The 21,875-nt window shown below is 41.2% G+C and overlaps 1 protein-coding gene across 1 annotated transcript in view; it reads left to right on the forward strand.

Annotated features, from left to right (window-relative positions):
* Positions 1–6,739: 6,739 nt before the first annotated feature.
* Positions 6,740–21,875, forward strand: part of LOC148442240 (coagulation factor XIII B chain-like) — a 116,094-nt gene continuing 100,958 nt past the window's right edge. The window contains exons 1-2 of the mRNA XM_088464127.1: positions 6,740–6,910; positions 18,633–18,809. Of these exons, the coding sequence (XP_088320253.1) occupies positions 6,835–6,910; positions 18,633–18,809 (253 nt within the window). The 5' untranslated portion in view covers positions 6,740–6,834. The remainder of the gene's footprint in view (positions 6,911–18,632; positions 18,810–21,875) is intronic.

Raw genomic sequence — 21,875 nt, forward strand, 5'->3', positions numbered from 1 at the left:
GTCACCGTGAGTGCATCCAACCTCCATCCCGCTGCATGACTTGCACCTGCTCCGGTCCGGAGCTCCATCTCGGCCGCATGACGTCAGCGCTGGACACAGGTTGCTACAGATACAAATGTAAACAAACATTACTGTCACCAAGCACAATAAGATAAAACAATGGCAAGATATGCAATGTTAAAGGCTACATAAAAATTCTGCTATAAACATATACTGTAGGGCAAGCACTGAACCAATAGTAATAAATCCTGATACACATACTGCTGCCTGAAACAAGCACAACACCTGTAAAGTACACTGTATAAATCAAACTCATTTCAGTAGATGCCCAAGACGAAAATCATACAGTACCATGTTTTATCATTGCTCCCCATTTTTTTAATCCTTTTGTTTTATCTTTGCTTCTATTTTTGCTACATTTTGTGTGACTACCTTGTGAATATTTTCCATGTATTTGACGCTAGGTTCTTGGCTTATGAATTTGGTCCTAGCATCTACTGTAATTGAGTTTATTTATCACATACTGTAATTCATAGTTATTTAAATGTAATTTTACAGTTAGTTAAAAAAAATAAATGTAATCAGTTTTAAATAGCTCTTATTTACATTATTTGCTAATATAAAAAATATCAACAATTTGGGAGACTTTTTTGAAGTTAAGTGGTTAACATTCTAATTATGAAGAATACAGAGAGGGCATAGCAACAGTAGGTGCAGGGGGTTAGCTGCTATGGGGCCCCCACATCAGGAGTCCAGCCCCCCATTTGCACCAAATTATGCTGCCAGCAGTCAGGCAATCCTATATTTCAACTAAGCAGGCAGAAAGTACAAATATAGATAATTTACAATAATAATGCATAAATGATCTAATAGTTGCACTGTCTGCCTGCTTAGTTGACATATAGTATTACATTATGGTGTTTAGTATATAGTATTATAAAAAATATATATATATATATATATATATATATATATATATATATATGTATATATATATGTATCCCTAATCCTAATGTGTATGATATATGTGTCTGTAATCTAATACTGTCCCTAATGTTCAACTGGTGCAATGGCTACTCTTATGGTTATTCTGTTTCCCAACATAAATGAGGAGCCATAAAGCCAGCTGGGCCTGTGACAGCAGATGTGCTGTCCTATTCTGAGTAGTAGGGGGGAAGAATTTTGCTAAGGGGCCCCCATAGGTCTTGCTGCACAGATAGATAGATAGATAGATAGATAGATAGATCAGGTACAACACACTAATGTATTTTTTAATTGTATAAAGCTATTTTTTTTCAAAAATTTCCCCAAAATTGACTGTTTTATTTATCAAATAATTTAAATAGTACCTAATTAAACCTGATTAAATATATATATATATATATATATATATAAATATGTATAATTTTTAACCTTCATATTTGTTACTAAAATTATACTGAATCAGGTTTAAAGGTAGCTACTATATGTATTATTTGATAATAATAAAAATCGTGCATTATGGGGACATTTTTGAAAAAAATACTCAGTTAAGTGGTTCATTTTTACAGCTCCATGCAAATGAAGTGATAATGGCCCACACACAGGAAAACAATACACAATAGTAAAGACTAAGGGGTCTATTCAGCAATGATCTTCTTACATAAAAAATGCAGAAATAATAATTTCTGCTTTTTTTTATGTAAATCCCCTATTCAGCAATTTGTTAATGGAGATGATAACGCAATTATCTTCTCCATTAATTCCCAATTTGCACTGTAGGGATCAGCCATTGATCTCTACAGTGCTTTTAAGTTTTTTTGCTATTCAGCATAGCAAAAAGTGTTAAATTGATTGAAAAATCATTACTTTATATAACGACATCTCAGAATGACGTTATATGAAGAAAATGCCTTAAATTGCCAAAAACTGAAAGACAGAGGGAATATTTCCCATAACTCCCTGCCGCATCCTGTAACTCCGCCCAGTCTCCGTGCCTGGTATGCAGTATCTGCCGGCAGGTAAGACCAATTAGAGCATGTTAAACCTGCCGAAAGTGATTGACTTGTGTACACAGGGTTTATATTAGCCTGTAATCATGTATATTTATGTGCTATTATATTTAACATTTATATATACATTTTAAATATAATAGCACATAAATATACATGTATACTGGCTAATATAAAGCCTGTGTACACATGTAAATCACTTTGGAAAGGCTGTAATTGAACTTACCCCTCCGCGGTCACCTCAAAGCCGGTACGGAGACTGTTCGGAAGTGCATGACTGAGCATGCGCAGTAGCGGGAAAAAGAGAGTATTGTTTTCGGAAACCAAAAACAATGCCTTCTATAACATCGCAGGGACAGTGTGTTACCGTGACCGCTGTCCCTGCAAAACATAATGCTGAATAGCTTACTTAAGTTTTAATAATTCATAAAAAATCGTGGCGATGTTGCCCCGATAATATTTTGGGCAACATTGTCAATTTTGCTGAATAGACCCCTAAGGGCTCTATGCATTATCACTAAACAAGCCCAATTTACAATGTTTCCACTCTTTTTTCTCAATTTTTTGTTAATTTCTTAGGGGCCTATTCATCATCACTTAGTTTTGACAAAAGCAGGTGAAAAAGCACATTTTCACCTGCAATTGTTAAAATTAAGTATTTGGGCCATTCATTAAGAAGGTTTTCGGAATGGCCCGCTGTCCCCATACACTAGTATGGGGACAGAATTCATCAAGCGCCGAAAATATTATATTTTCGGAGCTTGACTGCGGGGGCACTTGCCATCTTCAGATGGTGAATAGCCCCGCTTGTTCTTTGCTACCCGCTCTTCCCTATGGGAAGAGGGTCCGGCTTGCGAGAAGGGATCCTTTTGGATCCCTCCGCCAGTGTTCGGCTCATTCCGCCGGACGTGGGCTCCTGTGCGCATGGAAAAGGAGCAGGGAAGCCGCTCGCGGGGGCAGCTGATAATGGCCGCGGCGAATTAAGGTGTTAATTATCAGGGTCCGATAATTAACATTATGAATAGGCCCCCAACTCATCAAGGCTGTAACAAAGGAATTATCACTCATATCTCCTTGTTACAGACCTGCCCCAATAATTTCCATACTCTCCATACTAAAGTATAGAGATGTCGAAATTGTGTAATTCATCAAATTCCGACAATGCACTTTTGTCGGAATTTGATAGTGAAACTGATCACCATCCTGAGATGGCATTTAGCTCCCCGAATGTGCTAACAGGCTGCCTGCAGCGACGGGATCTGTTCAGATTCCTCACCGCTGTGTCCTGTAGTGCTGTGTTCCCTGCTTCCACAGGGCAGTAACAACGGAGACCTGTGTATCTGACATCCACACGCTGTTGCGGCTGCCTGATGGACCGTGCTGTCCCACATGCTATCGGATTTCCTCCCCCCCCCACCCGCCGGTGTGTGATAACCCGATGGAATGGCGTGTGTGACTTTCAGTAGTAGTGACTGGAGAGAATACTGGGTCTGGGCTAGTTTGAACACTGGTCCGGGCAGATCCTTCAGCCTGCAGCTTCACAATTATTTGAATTTTCGGGTGCTGATTGAATCCTCCGGCAGAAAGCATCTTCGGACTGAACACAACTTCCTTGTTCAGATGCTGCGGACAAATATGCAGGAGGTAAGTGAAACTGCTGCAGAGGGGATATGTATATAACTTTCCAAAAAGCTGTCTCCACATAGGAAGCCACTTTTCGGAAGTGATAATTTTATAACTTGATTCTAATATTTTTTTTTGTAAAGAAAACCAGCGAATTTAAAACTAAACTTTCACAATGGAGAATTTGTTCATGATGAATAGAGCCCTAAAAACTCTACACAAGCTGTGAACTACGTTAACATCCAACAGCCATAGACAGCCATATAGATCTTCTGCACAAGCATGCTACTGTTAAAATGCTGCATTATAATGGGATCCAAGATTTCTTGGAAAATTATATTTTATGTTGTTTTGGGTTCCAAACTTGGCACACACTTCTGTGCCGATTTGATAATAGACTCAGACAGTCAAAATTTGGGACTGTGGGAATTAGAAAATTCATATGTGCAGATCTCAAATTATTATGTTTTATTTATATGGTGACACAAATGTTCCATTGTGCTGTACATAGGCATAGAACACACAGGGTTACTTTGGTACAAAAAGTACTTTGTAAGTTGCTGTGTTTCCTATGTGGTGCCATATAAAAAAAAGAAAATAATAATAATTATTGTTGTTATTATTATTATTATTATTATTATTATTATTATTATTATTTCTGTGAAAAAACTCTAAGGGCTACATATGAGGGTGGCAGAAATTTTAAATGCTAATACAAGTATTGACGTTTATCTTATCAATTAAGACTTGGGGGCCTATTCATCAACACTAAAATAAAGATTTTAAGGACAGTTTCCTTAATTAACTTTATTTTAGTATTCATGAACACACTCAGCACAGGAGATATCACTGATATCTCCTTGCTAAGGGGCCTATTCATCATACCTAAAATATTGAGGGAGGTAATTAGGTTTAGAACTTGCATGGAGTTCTACCTAATTACCAGAGGAATTCATCATTCCTCCTCCCTATAACTATTCCGAAAAGCTGTCATTTTTGCGATGACAGCTTTTCGGGAAATAGATAGTTTTCTCTGCCTGCTGTAACTTACCGCAGCTGGAATCCGTGCTGCGCATGCGCTGTTACAATCGTAAACCCAGCGCATGCGCAGCACTACTTACAGTTGCGGTAAGTTTGTGTGCGCCCCCCTCCGCTCACCTCCCCCCGTCCCGCACTTACCTGCACCGGTGGCTGGTCTGTCATGTGGTCTCCCAGCAGCACACACTGCAGTTTAGAAAAAAAAAATTTTTTTTCTTTTTCTGAACTTTATTGTGTTCTGCTGGTAGAACACAATGTCAGCATTGCAGATGGAGCCAGAGGACGCATCAGAGCGCCGGAGGAAGACTCCGGGAGACCTGCACAGCTGGAAGCGGGTAAGTCTGTCCTGCTATTCGCCACCTCACAGTGGTGAATAGTAACTCCATCAAATTCCGAAAGTACATAATTTTCGGAATTTGATGACTACCGTAATTTCCATATCCCCATACTAATGTATGGGGAGTGTGGAAATTAACACAGGGGGACTTAGCAAGGAGATATCAGTGATATCTCCTGTGCTAAGTGGCTTCATGAATACTAAAATAACGTTATTTAAAGAAAATGTCCTTAAAAACGTTATTTTAGTGTTGATGAATAGGCCCCTAAGTCCCCCTGCATTAATTTCCACACTCCCCGTACATTAGTATGGGGATATGGAAATTATAGTATTCATCAAATTCTGAAAATTATGTATTTTCGGAATTTGATGGTGTTACTATCCGCCACTGTGTGGTGGCGTATAGTAGGTAACACTTACCTGCTTCCAGCTGGGCAGGTCCCCCGGCGTCGTCCTCCATCGCTCTGGTCTCTCCTCTGACTCCGTCTGCTATGCTGTCATGTGTTCTCCTCAGCAGAACACAATAAAGTTTAGAAAAAAAAACAACATTTTTTTTTCTAAACAGTACTGTGCTCTGCTGGGAGAACACGTGACAGCATAGCAGATTGAACCGGAGGCTGCTGCGCGGGCAGGTAAGTGCTGAACGGGGGCAGGTGAGCGGGGGGGAGGGGGTCAGGTGAGCGGAGGAGGGGGACACAAACTTACCGCATCTGTAGGCAATGCTGCGCATGCGCTGTTTTACAGATCTAACAGCGCATGCGCAGCACGGATTCCAGCTGTGGTAAGGTAGTGTAGATAGGGAAAACTATCTATTTCCAGAAAAGCTGTTATCGCAAAAATGACAGCTTTTCGGAATAGATAGTTATAGAGAGGAGGAATGATGAATTCCTCCGGTAATTGGGTAGAACTCCATGCGAGTTCTAAACCTAATTACCTCCAGACAAACTTTAGGTATGATGAATAGGCCCCTTGAATACATTGTGGTCTGCCAAAATTGCTTCAATGACAAAAACAACTTATCATGCTTTTTATAAATGAATAACAGTTGTCAATGTTTATGAGTATATTATTATGTTTACCCCATCTGTTTTCCATTATTTTTTTCAGCCTCTTTTTTACTCTCCGCTCTCATTTCCTTCATTGTCAAGATAGTTTTTGTTACAAACATATACTGGGGCTTAAAAATATAGGCATAAATTACAATAATATTTAAAATGCTAGTGCTATAAGGACTCTTTATTGCAATATGTAACAAAGGAAAATGAATATATTACTTGAAAAATATAGTTGGGACTCCATAGTGATTGAGATGTTGACACTTTAGAAACTTGTAAAATAATTTTTAATCAGCTCTAAAACATTACTTATATAGATATACTTTTATACATGGTCCATAGCTGTATTTTGTAACTGTACTCTTGTACAGTAAGTACTGTAACATGCTGAATTCTGCTTATCATTTCAGTGTGGGAAGAGTGGGTTGTCATTGCAATATATTGAACAATCTTTATTTTCTTCTAGCACAGGGAACTTTTGAAAAACAGGAAGTCATTTTTTCCACATTAACACATACGGTTCAAAAGGTTTATTGTTTATGCACAGACGTTATGTCAGAAAATAAAAAAAACCCTAGCTTTTAGTTTTAGAAAACAGGAACATCTAATCAACATGAATCAACAAGTAACTCTTTATATCCCATTTATTTTTCTAGGATTGCAGAATTAGTGGGAAAAGGGGAAGTTCTAACACATATTTAAAGTGAGATTTTGTCATTGGTTTTAGATTTGAGTGTGAAGTGACAGTGAGGCAGGGGAAAGTGACCATCTCAGATAAAATCGTGTCACGATGCCTGTGTTGGAGCTAATTTTTGGTATTGTACCATTTACTTTATGCTGTTACGCTGCACCAAGCAATGATAAAGGTAGGCTATATATGTGTGTGCCATAATGATGCTTATTGTTTGTATCAAAAGATACTGTACTTACAGCTACATTTAAAAGGCATTATTCATGTCATGTCAGTGGCAAACGCAGGATTTCTAGAGGGGGGTTTCCAAATGCTTAATTTTAGAGCGAGTGTGGCCAGTCCATGAAGAGGGCATAATTAGCTCTTAAACAGCTTTAATATGCATCATACATAGTGTATTGTGTGTGATAATTCCAGCATATACAGGACCAGCGATCACAGTAAGCCATTATATGCAGCAGTAGGGCCATCCTGCCTGAGCTGAATGTATTTATTTTAGATGTGTGCACCATTCCAGAGCAATTGAGCAAGTTCAGGAGCCTGGAGTAGTAGCAGAAGGACCTAGCACTGCCCTGGACATATATGTACATATTGGGCTCTATAGCAGTGCATCCCTAACAGTACATGTTTTCCAGATCTCCTAGTTGGTGCACAGGTTATTTATCACTGGCTGATACATGTTAAAAGATCCACAAGTGGTGCTAATTATTTCATTTGTGATACTGAGAATAAAATGCAGCACTAGTAACATTCTATTATATTACTATTTCTGTTGTAGTCATGGTGTGGGCTGGGGAGGGGGGTTTCCAGGCAGATGGAACCCCCCCCCTCCCCTGCGTTTGCCTATGCATGTGAAGCAAGCATCCACACATTTTGCATGTATTGTATTTTTAAACACAAATTAGCTGTGCTCATTTACTTCTTATGCACAATATTCTTTGCAATCTTGTGTGTCCATGTTACTGAGATGATTTATAGATTTGATTGTGCAGCAAAAACTGTAACCATTTCAGTTAAGATGCCTGTGTTGGAGCTAATTTATTTTGGTCTCGTAAAATTTGCTTTATGCTGTTACATATGTTTTGCAATTATTTTTCTTATGAAAAGGCATTACTCATGTTGTGATGAAAGCATATTTATTTCTTGCATGTATGTTTAGCTATTAAATCATTTGTGTGAATGAGTTACATACACACACTGTATGATCATAATATTGAGTAAAGCCAGGACAGTCCCACTTTTAGGAGAGTAATAGACAGTCTAGAGTGGCAGCTGCAGAGGTGGGGCTGCAGCGCAGTTCAAAATTCAAATAGGGGAGACACACCAACTGCCAGTGAGTCCTGGATGGCGATGTTTGGCAGTGTTTGAAAGGACTTTTGGTGTGGCTCCCCTATTTGAATTTTGGACTGCGCTGCAGCCCCACCTCTAGAGCCACCACTGGACACAGCACTGTGTCACAGACACATTTTATCAGGTTACAATCATGACTATTGTTATAATCTTCTCCAGCGCCAGAGATATTCTTCTATCTTCCTGCTATTGTATGGGGTTGGATTGGAATCCTTCTTCCTTCCTTAGGAGTAAAGTTATCCTGTTGTGTGTCACCCAGACATCCCTCATTCCTTAAGTAATTTGGTGGACTACTGGTCCTTCTATCTGGTGTCTACATTTAGGTATATATGCATGTTCAGTTTTTTCTATGCTGCTTGGTTTGTTACTGCAATTTACATTACAATGCAGCTAGTCACATTATAATGCAGAGCTAATTATATATAAATGTGGGCCGACTTCTGAGTCTTCTACATAGTGTAGTCTTATTGTGTCTTGATGCAAGCAGTAATATGCCCTTTATATTGTATATTTAGGGATGCTGTTTATCCCAACATCTGGAAGGTTTGTGCAAATTGTCATCTCAGGAGATTACAAAATGAATTTGTATTGCATTTTTTACACTATACAACATGTGTCACATATAGTGTAATAAATGAAAGAGAAATAAATTAGTAATCTCCTGTGTCTCCAGTCTCTCTTTTGTGTAGTGGTGGTGGGCGAGGGGTCCAAAAGCACATTTTTGCACCTGGGACCACCACTCGCTAGTGCCGCCAATGAACAAAACATACTGTAACAGTTCAACAAGATGTGAAAAAACTTTTCCAGGTGATTATTCAAATAGCACAACAATCTAAATCAGTAATAGCTCATCTGTCACGTGACTTTAACTCGACTTTACCTATACAAGAAAGAATCATCTCTATTAGGGTAATACCATAGAGCTTTATAAAAGTGATCATTTCTTTTTTAGATAATATACTGTCTTACTTTTTCTTTTATTGTCTATCACAACCTGGATGCACTAATCCCTGTGGGAGTGAGGAACCTATAAAGGACATACTGTAAAGTCATGTGACAGATAAGCTATTATTGATTGATATTTTGGTATGCAGCTGTTTGAATAATCGCCTGGAAAGTTTTTTCACATCTTGTTGCACTGTCATGTTTTCTTCACCCCAGAGGGTGCAGTCTTCTTACCCATAATTTGTTTATTTTTTTTAACCTTTAGTACAAACAAGTCCTATTTAGAGATAAACAGTTACTTCTTTGACATTTGTAGAGAGTGGTACATTTCTAAAATACTTCTCAGTCAGTACATTTCTGCTGGGAGTACCATACATGGGTTGTCGAACTTACACTGAATTTAATTTATATTGTGTTTAAAAGTGGATACGCGGAGTTGAGTGCTTGGCACTATATATTCTACTCGCTTGTGGAATTGTTTGCAGTACCTGCAGTGGATTCATGGTCCTGATTATAATATGAGTGGCATATCATCCAGAATTATTTTTATATATCAATGTATAACTAACTGAAGTTTCAGTGGGAATTCTCTATCACAATTCCTGAGTTCAAAGGTTATATATCTTGTTATAAGATGAGATTTTTTAGATCAAAGTAAGCATCAAATTCACTCAATTTTCTAAAGCAGTTGATGCACCATGATCATCCCCCTTCCCCTGTTTTAATTGTATGGATATATGTAAGGTTAGGCTCCTAGATTATACTAAAAGTTATGTTACTTAGACATTAAATCATAAAACTGGGGAAAATTGATGTGGATAAAGCAAACTGAATAGCAGCACACTATACCAGGCAGCTGCTGCAAAGGTTAATAAGACGAGATGGTTAATAGCCAGTGGCGTAACTAGGGTATTTGGAGCCCAGGGCAAATATGTGCGCACGTCGCAGATGTGCATAAGAGGAACCACCCAGCAGTGGTCCCTCATATGCAGACCCCCAGTAGTGCCCCTTATACAGTACCCCCAGTAGTGGTCCCCCTTATGCAGCCCCCGATTAGTTCCCCTATACAGGCCCCCAGTAGTGATCCCCCATATGCAGTGCCCCTTACATAGTTCCCCCTGTAGTAGTCCCCCTTATGCAGCCCGCCATTAGTTCCCCTTATACAGTGCCCCCAGTAGTGATTCCCCATATGCAGCCCCCCAGTAGTGATCCCCCATATGCAGTGCACCTTATACAGTGCCCCCAGGAATGGAGTGATCCCCCTTATGCAGGCCCCCACGAGTGCTCCTTGTACAGTGCCCCCAGGAGTTGTCCCCCTTATGCAGGCCCCCAGTAGTTATCCCCCTATGTAGTGGTTCTCCCTTTTCAGTGCCACTTGTAGTGGTCCCCCCTGTGCAGTGCCCCCTGTAGTAAGCCCGTTATATAGTGCCCCAGTAGGAGTCCCCCTTGATGCAGTGCCCCCAGTAGTAGTCCCCCCTATACAGTGCCCTTTATATAGTACCCCCAGTAGGAGTCCCCCTTGATGCAGTGCCCCCTGTTGTAGTCCCCAGTAGTGGTTCCCCCCCTAAAGCAGTGCCCCAGTAGTAGTCCCCTCCTTAGTAATAGTCCCCCCTGAAGCAGTGCCCCCAGTAGTAGTCCCCTCCTTAGTAATAGCCCCCCCCCCCGATAAATACACACTGAAATTAAACAATAATTAAAAGAAAAATACTTACCTGAATCCATGCCCCGGCTCCCGCCGCCGTCCGTACGTTAGTCCTCCCGGGCTGACGCACTCTGCATTATGGGAGAGATGTCATGACATCTCTCCCATTACCCACTGCAGGAGCCGGAAGGGAGCCAGCTCTTGCAGTGGGCAATGCGGCTGCAGCAGTCAATGAGAGTCTATCTGACTCTCATTGGCTGCTGTTTAACACACACATCGCCGCCAGCGCTGGCGGAGATGTGTGTGCAGCAGCAGCAGCCAATGAGAGTCTTTCTAACTCTCATTGTCTGCTGATTAACACACTTCGCCGCCGCGCTGGCGGCGATGCGTATTAGAATGCACAACATGAGCACGCCTGCCACCCTTCTCCTGGCGCTATTGGGCAAGCGCTCAGGGGGAGGGAAGGAGCTCAGCTGTGCAGCACAGGACCGGCGCTGGGAAGCCTAGCGCCGGTCCTGTGTAAATGTGTAGTGCTGACCGCACTTTCTGCTGTTGGCATTACACTGGCTAACTAGGACGGGCCGGTACTGTGGCCGGCGACCCCGCACCCCGCCGGTCCCACGGCGCCCAGGACACGTGCCCCGCTCGCCCTGTCCTAGTTACGCCACTGTTAATAGCAGCATATATATCTCAGTGTATTAGTCGCCAGTCAGACCACATCTTGAATGTGGTGATAGGTTTAGGCATCTTCATAGAGCAAGTTGAGAGGGTTCTGTGGTGAACAGACTTACACTCACTATGTGACTCTTCAATTTTATCTAACATCAACATATTTTTAATTTCTTTAGACACCAATTCTAGTTGGGCTTTTGGTATTTTACGGGGCACGTCATTTTTTTTTAAAATGTATTTTTACTGTTTACTTTTTATTTACGCACAGAAACATGCACGGATCTGTGCATGTTTCTGTGTAACTCAGACATGCTCAGGCTAGACTTGCTATCCTAAAGCAGGTCTGTTTCTTTACGAGATTTCAGACAGTAATAGTGTGCGAGTGAAACATTCTCACTCTATTACATTGCCCAAGTTCTATGCTCACAATGGCAAAACACCTGGATGCGTGTTTTGCCATTGTGAGTTGCGGTAGTGTGAGAAACATGCGAGTTAGCACATTTTCAGAACTCACCCTATGTAATAGGGTGTAAAAACATGCAAGTATAACTCTATACTCACACCTACTCCAAACTCACACCCTATTACATCTTGCCTCCTGAGACAGTTAAGTGGAGTGTATTTAGAGGTATGATATGGCATTCCTTTTGAGCGATGCTTTTGGATTCAGTTGATAAGTTTGGTCTTCCAGAATTGTTGGTCATCTATTTGTGTGGCACTGATTTGGGTAAATGAATGGCCGTGGATTTGAGGTCCTCCATTGATGACAATATTGCTAGAGTGTTAATGGTCTGGCCTTCCATGAAAATGTATTGGTTGGTTATTATGTCTAGATGGCAGCATAATTTGTTTAGGAGAGAAATTGTTCATTTGCTGATGAGGGGTTGGTGTTATTTCTCGAGGATCTGTTTAGAGTTATTTGTCTTCTGGTGTTGTTCTTCTATGGTGGTGGTGTGTTGGTTCTGTAGTCAGAACCTTGCCGCCACTGGAAAGAACGGCAGGTCATCGGTTTGGGTGCAAAACGATTTTGGTGTGCTCACCTTCATTGACTGCTTTGTTGGCTGCACCTCCCTAATGAGGCAACATAATCACCCTCCCTGGTGGGTAGCCAAGCTAGAGTGGAAATCTTTGATGTGTGCTTGATTTGTGATTATGTACCTTGGGTACTATTATTATTATCATTTATTTATATGGTGCCACAAGTGTTCCGTAGCATCTTACAAAGTACATTAATAAATAAATGAACCAGTGACTTACAATACAATACAATGCATGTTAAAGACATGGTTTATATAAATTGCTACATTAGCAATCATAATACTCAAATAAGCAACAGGGTGGAAGCAACCAAGTGTTAGGTGCCCTAGTGAGGGGTAAGGAGTGGATGAAAGTATAATTAAGGAAAAGCACAAGAGGGTAGAGGGCCCTGCTCATGAGAGCTTACATTCTAAACGGGAGGGGCAGACAAACAGGTGTGACACAGATGGGGCAGTCAAGGAGGAAGGAGCATGTAGCAGTGGGTTAGGATGAGAGCTGGAAGGCTTTGGTGAAGTAGTGGGTCTTGAGAGCTCATTTGAAGGACTGTAGAGAGGTGGAGAGTCTGATGGGGAAAGGGAGAAAGTTCCAGAGGTGGGAATCAGCACAGACAAAATCTTGAAGGCAGGATTTGGACAAAGTAATCAGTTGGCATGAGAGGCAGCATCAGGCGCATATTAAGAGAGGAGGGGGCCCGTGTGCATTCCCCATCCGGGGCTCCCACTTTCCAGCATTTTGTGCAGGGCTGAGACACCCAACGCAGGATCTCTGAGGTAAGTTTTAGATAATATGGGATCAGGGTGTGCAGTGCAGGGCCCCTCTGGACCCAGGGGGCCATGTGCATGGACACCCTGCACCCATTATAGATACTCCCCTGGGAAGCATGCATTTGTTGAATGAAGAGGGCAGATGGGAGTTTGAAGGCAGATTATGTCAGAGATGTAAATTGGAGAGGAATGGGTGAGGGCTGTGTATGTTAGAACCTTGAAATGGGTTCTGAAGGGGAAGGAGAGCAGTGTAGTACTTGTAGGAGAGGGGAGGCAAATCAAGAACGTTTGGAGATGATGAGCTAAGCAGCAGCATTAAGGACAGATTGGAGTGGAGAGAGGTGGAAATCAGGGAGGTCAGATAGGAGGAGGTTACAGTAGTCCAATCTGGAGATGACCAGAGGGTTTTAGTAACATTCTGGGTGAGAAAGGGTCTGATCTTGGAAATATTTTTGAGATGAAAACAACAGGACTGAGAGAATTACTGAATGTGTGGTTTGAATGAGAGGGATGAGTCCAGAATAACTCCAAGAGAGCACACTTTGGTGCTAGAGGAGATAGTTGTGAGAGGAGGTATAGAGGGAGAATAGGAGAGGTCCAAGAACAGAACTATGAGGAACACCTACTGTAAGTGTATATGGGGGGGGAGAAGTCATGAGAGGAGACAGAGACGGATTGGTCGGAGAGGTAGGAGGACAGTCAGATGAGGGCAGTATCGCGTAGCCCAAGGGAGTGAAGGATTTTCAGGAGGAGAGGGTAGTCCTCACTGTTAAAAGCAACAGAGAGGTTATGGAGAATGAGCAGAGAGTAGTGGCCCTTGGACTTGGCAGCAAAGATGTTATTGCTGACTTTTGTGAGGGAAGAATGGGGGAGACAAGGGCATGTTTGAATGCAGAAGGGCAAGTGCCAGATGAGAGGGAGAGATTGAGGAGGTTGGCAAGTTGGGAACAGGCACAAGGAGAGAGGAAGTGGAGGAGACAGTAAGGAATAGGGTCAAGGGGGGAGGTGGAAGAGGGGGAGGACCAGATGAGGGCCATGACTTTCTCTCCAGATACAGGAGAGAAGGAGTCAGAGTTGATAAGATGGATGGGGAGGGGTGATCCAGGAAAGGAGGGGGTGGGGTGCTGGGGGTCTGGTGGGTATGATGTCCTGACATATGGAGTCAATTTTAGATGTAAAGTAGATAGCAAAGTCAAGGGCAGAGAGTGAGGCAGGGAGGCAAGGAGGGTGTGGGCAGAGGAGAGAGTTGAAAGCACTGTAGGATGAGAGCATAAAGTTGAAATGGAGAAAGTCTGCCATAGAGCGTGATTTTATCCACTGTCGCTCAGTGGTTCATGAACACTTTTGCAGGTATCTGGTGCATTTGGAATGCAAGAGTTGAGGTGTGGATCTGCGAGGGTGAGTAATGATCACCAGAGAAACAGAGTCAAGATCGGTAGTAAGGGAGGCATTGTATAAGCTAGTGGCTTGTTCAGGGTGATAGAGAGCAAGGATAGGGGAGAGAAGTGGGTCAAGCAGGGAGGGAAAAAACAGCATCGATAGCTTAGATGTTACGCTTAGTAATGGTGGCCTTAGGAGGTAGAGGAGGGGAAAAAGAGTGGGATAAGTTAAAAGAGAAAAGGTGATGGTCAGAGAGGGGTAATGGGGAACTGGAGTAATAAGATATATCACAACAGTGAGTAAAGACCAGATCAAGTGAGTGACCATTCACATGGGAGGGTGAGGAGGTCCAAATGGAGAGAGCAAATTAAGAAGTGAGGGTAAGGAGTTTAGAGGCAGAGGATTCTGTGGGGATATCATTTGGAATATTGAAGTCATCTAGGGTAATGGAGGGAAGGTCTGAGGAGAGAAAGTGAGGGAGCCAGGAAGCTAAGTTTTCAAAGACTTTGGAGGGAGAGCCAGGGGGGCGGTAAATGACAGTTACTCAATGGTGTACTGGTTGGAAGGCATATGGCATGAACCTCAAATGTAGAGAATGTAAGGGATGGTTTAGAGGGTATGAGTAGTTAGTAGCAACCAGGGGATAGCAGAACTCCAACACCACCACCATGGCAACCCCAGGGCTGGGGGGTGTGAGAGAAGGTGAGGCCCGTAGTGGAGAGAGCTGCAGAAGAAGTGGTGTCTTATGTGGAGACCAGTTTATTACAGAACGATCTGGCAGTCTACTATCCGCCTACAATGCATGTTGTTCTTAGTTTGTTCTGCATTGTTGGATTGTTTGTTTCTGACAATTCAATTCATTTAAATATACAGTATATACAGTATGTGCTTTGCACACATGATACCCCCTCAGCCAATAGAAAGTTTAAAGGTTTACCACTCAGTTCAGTGCTGGAAGAGCAATGTGACATGTATGATATGCCAGGCTGCTGTCCCTTGTTAGTTTGGTGGGATGTCATAATTAAGTGACTCCCAGTCCTAATTTGAACCCACCAAATAAAGTGTGGGATTGAGTTGTAATTAAATAATTGGGATGCTTCTTTCTGAATTAAAATGTAGCAATTTACAATTCTCCTGGGTGAGTTGCGTACTTTGGCGAAAAAAGAACGCGCAAATTTTGGGCAAAAACAAAAAAAAATTGTTAAAAATGGTTTTAACTTATTGGGTCTGATTTGCAATGTGTGATATGCTGGCGCTATATAAATAAGTGTGAATAAATAATAAATAGTAACCAAACCAGTGTCTATGTAGAATGGGGGCAAAATCTATCGAACCCCATAGTGTTTTGAGGGCAGGTATAAATATTCAGCTCCCAGCCTTGTGTCTAGCATTTAATCTGAACAGTGTAAATTGAGGCAGCACAAATCTGCATATCCACTCAGTAACATATTGTCTACTGTCCCTCACACTTCTACTTCAAAGTTAACATTTATTATTTATTTATTTATTTATTAACAGTTTCTTATATACTGTAGCGCAACATATTCCGTTGCTTTACAGTACCTGCATATAAGGTGTCAATGTGTAAACTGTCTGTTCATGTGATGCTGTTATTGCAGGCCCACATCACCTTTCCAATCATGAAACAATAAACAATGTACCTGATTTTGGATGTTTGCACCTTGTAAATGCAACGTGTAAAATATGTTGCACTGCGCATGTGCATAATTTATGACCATATTTTGAGTTAAGTATATTGTATACTTGTGCTTGATAGATAGATCAGTGTAAGGTCAGTAAATTGCTTTTAGCAGGCATAGCATTGTGCAAGTTTCCAGGTTGAAGATGATGACCTCCACATTTTTTGAGCCGGACTTATCGATATGCTAGCCCTATATGCTAGAGGCATAGACGTTTGCGAAAGCCATATTTTTGTGAGTGGTCAAAGGCATGTACAAATACACTAATTATGATCACAATTGCACTACCACTTGTAATAGGCTGATTACAAATGCACCACTTATGCTGATAGGCGCTTTCTTTTTTGCATATATAACACATTTGTGCTGTATGTGTGTTTTAGCAAGCTTTTACAATCGGCTCCCTCCTTCTGGGAGGGATCTGATTGTCGACTAACAGTGGGGGCGTGTCCGGACAGTTATGACACATTGGGGGTGGAGCCGGGGGCGGGGCGTGCGATCGCATCACCGTTATTTTCGGCATTGTGAATCAAGGGGCGGGGCCACAATTCCACGATTCTGCACGAATCGCGTCACCGGCCCCCCCACTGCGGGGATTTCTAGTTTATTCTAGGGGGAGGTCGGGAGGGTTGGTGGATGCTGGGAGGCTTGCTTGCCTTTCCGGGGGGCCGGGTGCAGCACCCGATATTCGGGAGGCTCCCGGCCAAATCGGGAGGGTAGGTAAGCCTGAATTTACCCTTTGCTGTCTATGCAGAGATTTCTATAGCTCAGCATACGGGTAGAAATATGGATTTATTGCATGTCACGTGAATTTGTAACACCACATTTTTCTATGCACAAATAACCACCTTTTAGCTTGATTTTCTCAAAATAAGGCCCTGGGCCAGTGGCATATTAAAGGGGCCTATCCATTAGCAGATGTATTTCTGAGCGACGAAAGACAAAAGATATCCCTTGTACATGACCGATTTTGGTAAACGATGAACGATATCACATGACATCATTCAGGGAGTGGATTTTTTTCTCTGTACCGCTCTGTAGCTGCTGCTAATATTTTTCATCGTTTGTCGTTTACCGCATATAAACTGCACGATATTGCTAATATCGTACAGCTATATGCAATAATTGACCAACATGGAGAGATGATAGATGCGATTTATCGGCCGCGGGAGTGCGCATCTGTCATTGTTCAGGGTCTATCCATTAGCAGATATAATGAACAATTGAACAATATATTGTTCAATCGTTCATTTTATCTGCTAATGGATAGGCCCCTTTACAGTGGATGCAGGGTGTGCAGTGCCATGTGGATCCCTGCAATATAAATCTGCATAAGGAGAAAGAGTCTTCCTATGTTGAGACTTGATCTACAGAAGCAGGTAGGGGATCTAAAAAAAAGGCTTGCCAGGCCATGTTTATGTGCTGTATGATTATTATATTTGGTTATTTAATATCATTTTCTTACAATAATGGCTGTCATTTATTATTTGTTTTTACATTTCTATTATATTGTTTTATGGCACATGTGCAGTGTGACTTATACACATGTGCAGTGACATACACATGTGCAGTGTGACTTATACACATGTGCAGTGTGACTTATACACATGTGCAGTGTGATTTATACACGTGCAGTCAGTGTGACTTATACACATGTGCAGTGTGACTTATACACATGTCCAGTGTGACTTATACACATGTGCAGTGTGACTTATACACATGTGCAGTGTGACTTATACACATGTGCAGTGTGACTTATACACATGTGCAGTGTGACTTATACACATGTGCAGTGTGACTTATACACGTGCAGTCAGTGTGACTTATACACATGTGCAGTGGGACTTATACACATGTGCAGTGGGACTTATACACATGTGCAGTTAGTGTGACTTATACACATGTGCAGTTAGTGTGACTTATACACATGTGCAGTCAGTGTGACTTATACTCATGTGCAGTCAGTGTGACTTATACTCATGTGCAGTCAGTGTGACTTATACACATGTGCAGTCAGTGTGACTTATACACATGTGCAGTCAGTGTGACTTATACACATGTGCAGTCAGTGTGACTTATACACATGTGCAGTTAGTGTGACTTATACACATGTGCAGTGTGACTTATACACATGTGCAGTCAGTGTGACTTATACACATGTGCAGTCAGTGTGACTTATACACATGTGCAGTGTGACTTATACACATGTGCAGTTAGTGTGACTTATACACATGTGCAGTGTGACTTATGCACATGTGCTGTGTGACTTATACACATGTTCAGTAGAAAAGACATCAGCCAACAATGTAAATATCAGCATTGCATCCGTCTCTGAATCAGACCCATCATGTGACATGCAAAATAATTCCAATAATAAACTTTTCCTAACTCTCTCTTCAATTTTAGCTCTATGCGCAAAACCACCACAAATGCAAAATGCAGGACTGCTGAATGACTGGAATAATGAAACATACCACCATGGCACTGTCGCAATTTATTATTGCCACCCTGGATATGTTAGTCCACCTAGAATGGTTTGTTCAGAAGGAAAATGGGAATTTTTAAGAGCAGGACAATGTAAAAGTAAGCATAATAATATATGGTCTAAAGTGTGCCTTACATGTAAGCATATTGTTCATTTGCTAAAGGATGTAGAGACTATGTACTGTACCATTTCAGACCTAAGTGTTTATTTGTTAAAGACCTGTGGTAACAATCATTGACTATTGCTGCATATCAGTGGTTTGGTTGGTTAGTTTATATTCAGTTTCAATTATACATGTGAAGTCACTCACCAGGATCTTGAAATTCCTGTACTAAGCCAATTATCATTTTTGCTTTCCATATTCTAATTGCATATATCACTTAAGATGACCTACTGTATGGTTATCACCTTATGCCAGCATCAATGAGAATATTCCACAGAATAATTGGCGGTACATTGCAATGGATAAAGGCAAAAAGAAAGTCATAGAAAGGCAGTTTTATGAAACAAGAACTTCAATATTAAAACCTAAATAAATAAACGAAGAAAGAAGAACAAGGGACTGCACTGTCGCTTAGCACTTCAGTGTCTCTAATAAAAGCGCACATCCACATGCTGACTAGGGATAGACAGTACGATTACGACATCGTAATCATACCGTCGTTCCCCATACCCTGCAGTGTAGGCACCCTCCATCATCCCCGTACATGGCCAATCTGTTGTTATCGGCAGATTGACCAGCATGTTCGGGCGATGATGTCGGAAAACGACCAGCGGGAGAGCGCATCGCTGGTCGTTGCCGACATTGTAGTGCACGATTTGTGCACAATTAATGAGCGATTGCACAATTACAATATCGTAATCATGCAATCGCTTATTAATATCGCCTAGTGGATGTGCCCCTTAAGAAATATTCTAAAATGTCTATTACTGTAACATCACTAGTGTGGCAAAGTAATATTACTCCTAATTTAAGAAATAAATTATGTGTTATAAAATATAGTGCACCCCTACATATATATGCAGCTATTTAAGGTCAGGAAGTCGCCTGATACAATTCTTTGAAAGTAAGCTTGTCAAAAAATTGAAGAAATAGCACAAGCATATGCAATAGGTATAAATATCACTGTGTGAGAGAGTGTATATTTAAAATCAAAACACATTTGTATTCACATATTACATAAAACCACAAACTATTATCAGGTAAAAGTACATTTATTAACCTTAAAAGTTTAGGACCCACAATTATTGGCTGTAAGATAAAACTTAGGTAAAAGCCACTTGAAATATAAAAATGTTACTGACCAGCAGGTGGATAGATATTGTGAATTACCGTGTCCACTGTAAAAAATCCAAGGGGTCTGTTTACTAAGCAATGTTAGGGGACAGAGTGAAAAGTGATAAGGTGCCGGCCAATCAGCTCCCAACTGTTATTTTTCAAATGCAGCCTGTGAGATGACAGTTGGGAGCTGATTGGCTGACACCTTATCACTTTTCACTCTGTTTCCTAACACTGCTTAGTAAATAGACCCCTAAATGAGGTATGCAGAAGGATTACCCAGGGGTGTAAGTTTACTCCTGCAGCTCTGTGCAGTCCCTCCTGGGGTGCTACTTGTATTTCACTGTTGAAGATAAATAGGACTTCAGTGAGACCGGAGAATGATTTGGTGCAGAAGCACTGATGATAAGTCCAAATCTACTAATAGGTAGTTAAGATGTATAGGGGCCTATTCATCATCACTTAACTGTCACAAATGATGAATTGCTCCTGGGGTCGCGGCGAATTAGAATGTTAATTATCATGAATAGGCACCTTAGTGACTGTAATAATTGCAATTCACTGTGGGATCCGTTGTTGTGGTCAGAGCATACATATATAAGTATACATGCACCTCACCTAAAATGAGTCATTTTTATCTTTATAGTTGGTACTCACAGTTTTATACTCAATTCAGTGAGGTGACGTTAGTGTTGATGCTAGATCCAAGTGGGCTAAAGGACCTCTGATGTCACAACCCTGTGACCCACGATGGCAGGGGAAGGGGCAAGGTGGGTTGGATAGCAGTTTTACTTTCCATGTGAACATCTATTGGGAATAGCAATCTGTGGTGTGGGACGCGAGCCACATTGACCGAAGTGCGGCGAGCCCGCAAAGGTACAAGTTGGGTCCCATGTTCTGAACTTGCTCCTTCCCCTGTTTACGTGGGTCACATGGTTGTGACATCAGAGGTCCTTTAGCGTACTTCAATTTAGACTTAGCAGTGGCATTAGTATATAACTAAAAGTGTTAGAGGTCTATTTACTAAGCAGTGTTAGGAGAAGTGAAAATTGAAGAGTGAAAAGTGATAAGGTGCCAGCCAATCAGCTCCCAACTCTCATTTTTCAAAAACAGCCTGTGAGATGGCAGTTGGGAGCTGATTGGCTGGCACCTTATCACTTTTCACTTCTCCTAACACTGCTTAGTAAATAGAGTAATAGACCCCTTAATATTACTTCCGGTTTGCCAATACTAGCCATGATGTGTACGTCACATGATCCAGGTACCTTATAGAAGTATACAGTAAAGCGCTATTAAATTACCAGAAGATATAGCTGGCTCTGACATATGCATCATGTGGCCTGGGTCCCTTCAGTTAATATGGATCGCTATTGGGTTCATGGGTACTCTATCTGGCTCAGCCGTATGTGTCACCCGACTCCCAAGGGGTGGATAATTGTTTATATAGTTACCTAAGTAACTAGACCAGAGGTTTATTTCTTATGCGGAATGTCAAAGTAACTAATAATGCAAAATGCACCCGACTCTAAAAATAAAAAATACATACCATGTTAATGAATATCTCATCAATTCTTTGTCATATTTGTGATATTACTAAACTGGTTTACTTTTATACGGGGATCTAAGATATAAATTACATAACACAAAATTATGAAAATAATAAAAATAAAAATAAATGCTAACTATATATTGTCTATCTGAGTTGTATCTTATTTACAAAAATACATTTATAGAAAGCAGAGGCTCTTTCAATTGTAAAATATAATTATATAAGATATAGGGGTCTATTCAGCAAGACTGATAATGTTGCCCAGAATATTATCATACAGCAATATTTTGAGCAGGGACAGTGATTGCGGTTACACGCTGTCCCTGCGATGTCACA

Source organism: Taudactylus pleione, unplaced genomic scaffold (assembly GCF_031769625.1).
Source record: "Taudactylus pleione unplaced genomic scaffold, aTauple2 ptg001594l, whole genome shotgun sequence".
Classification (NCBI taxonomy): domain Eukaryota; kingdom Metazoa; phylum Chordata; class Amphibia; order Anura; family Myobatrachidae; genus Taudactylus; species Taudactylus pleione.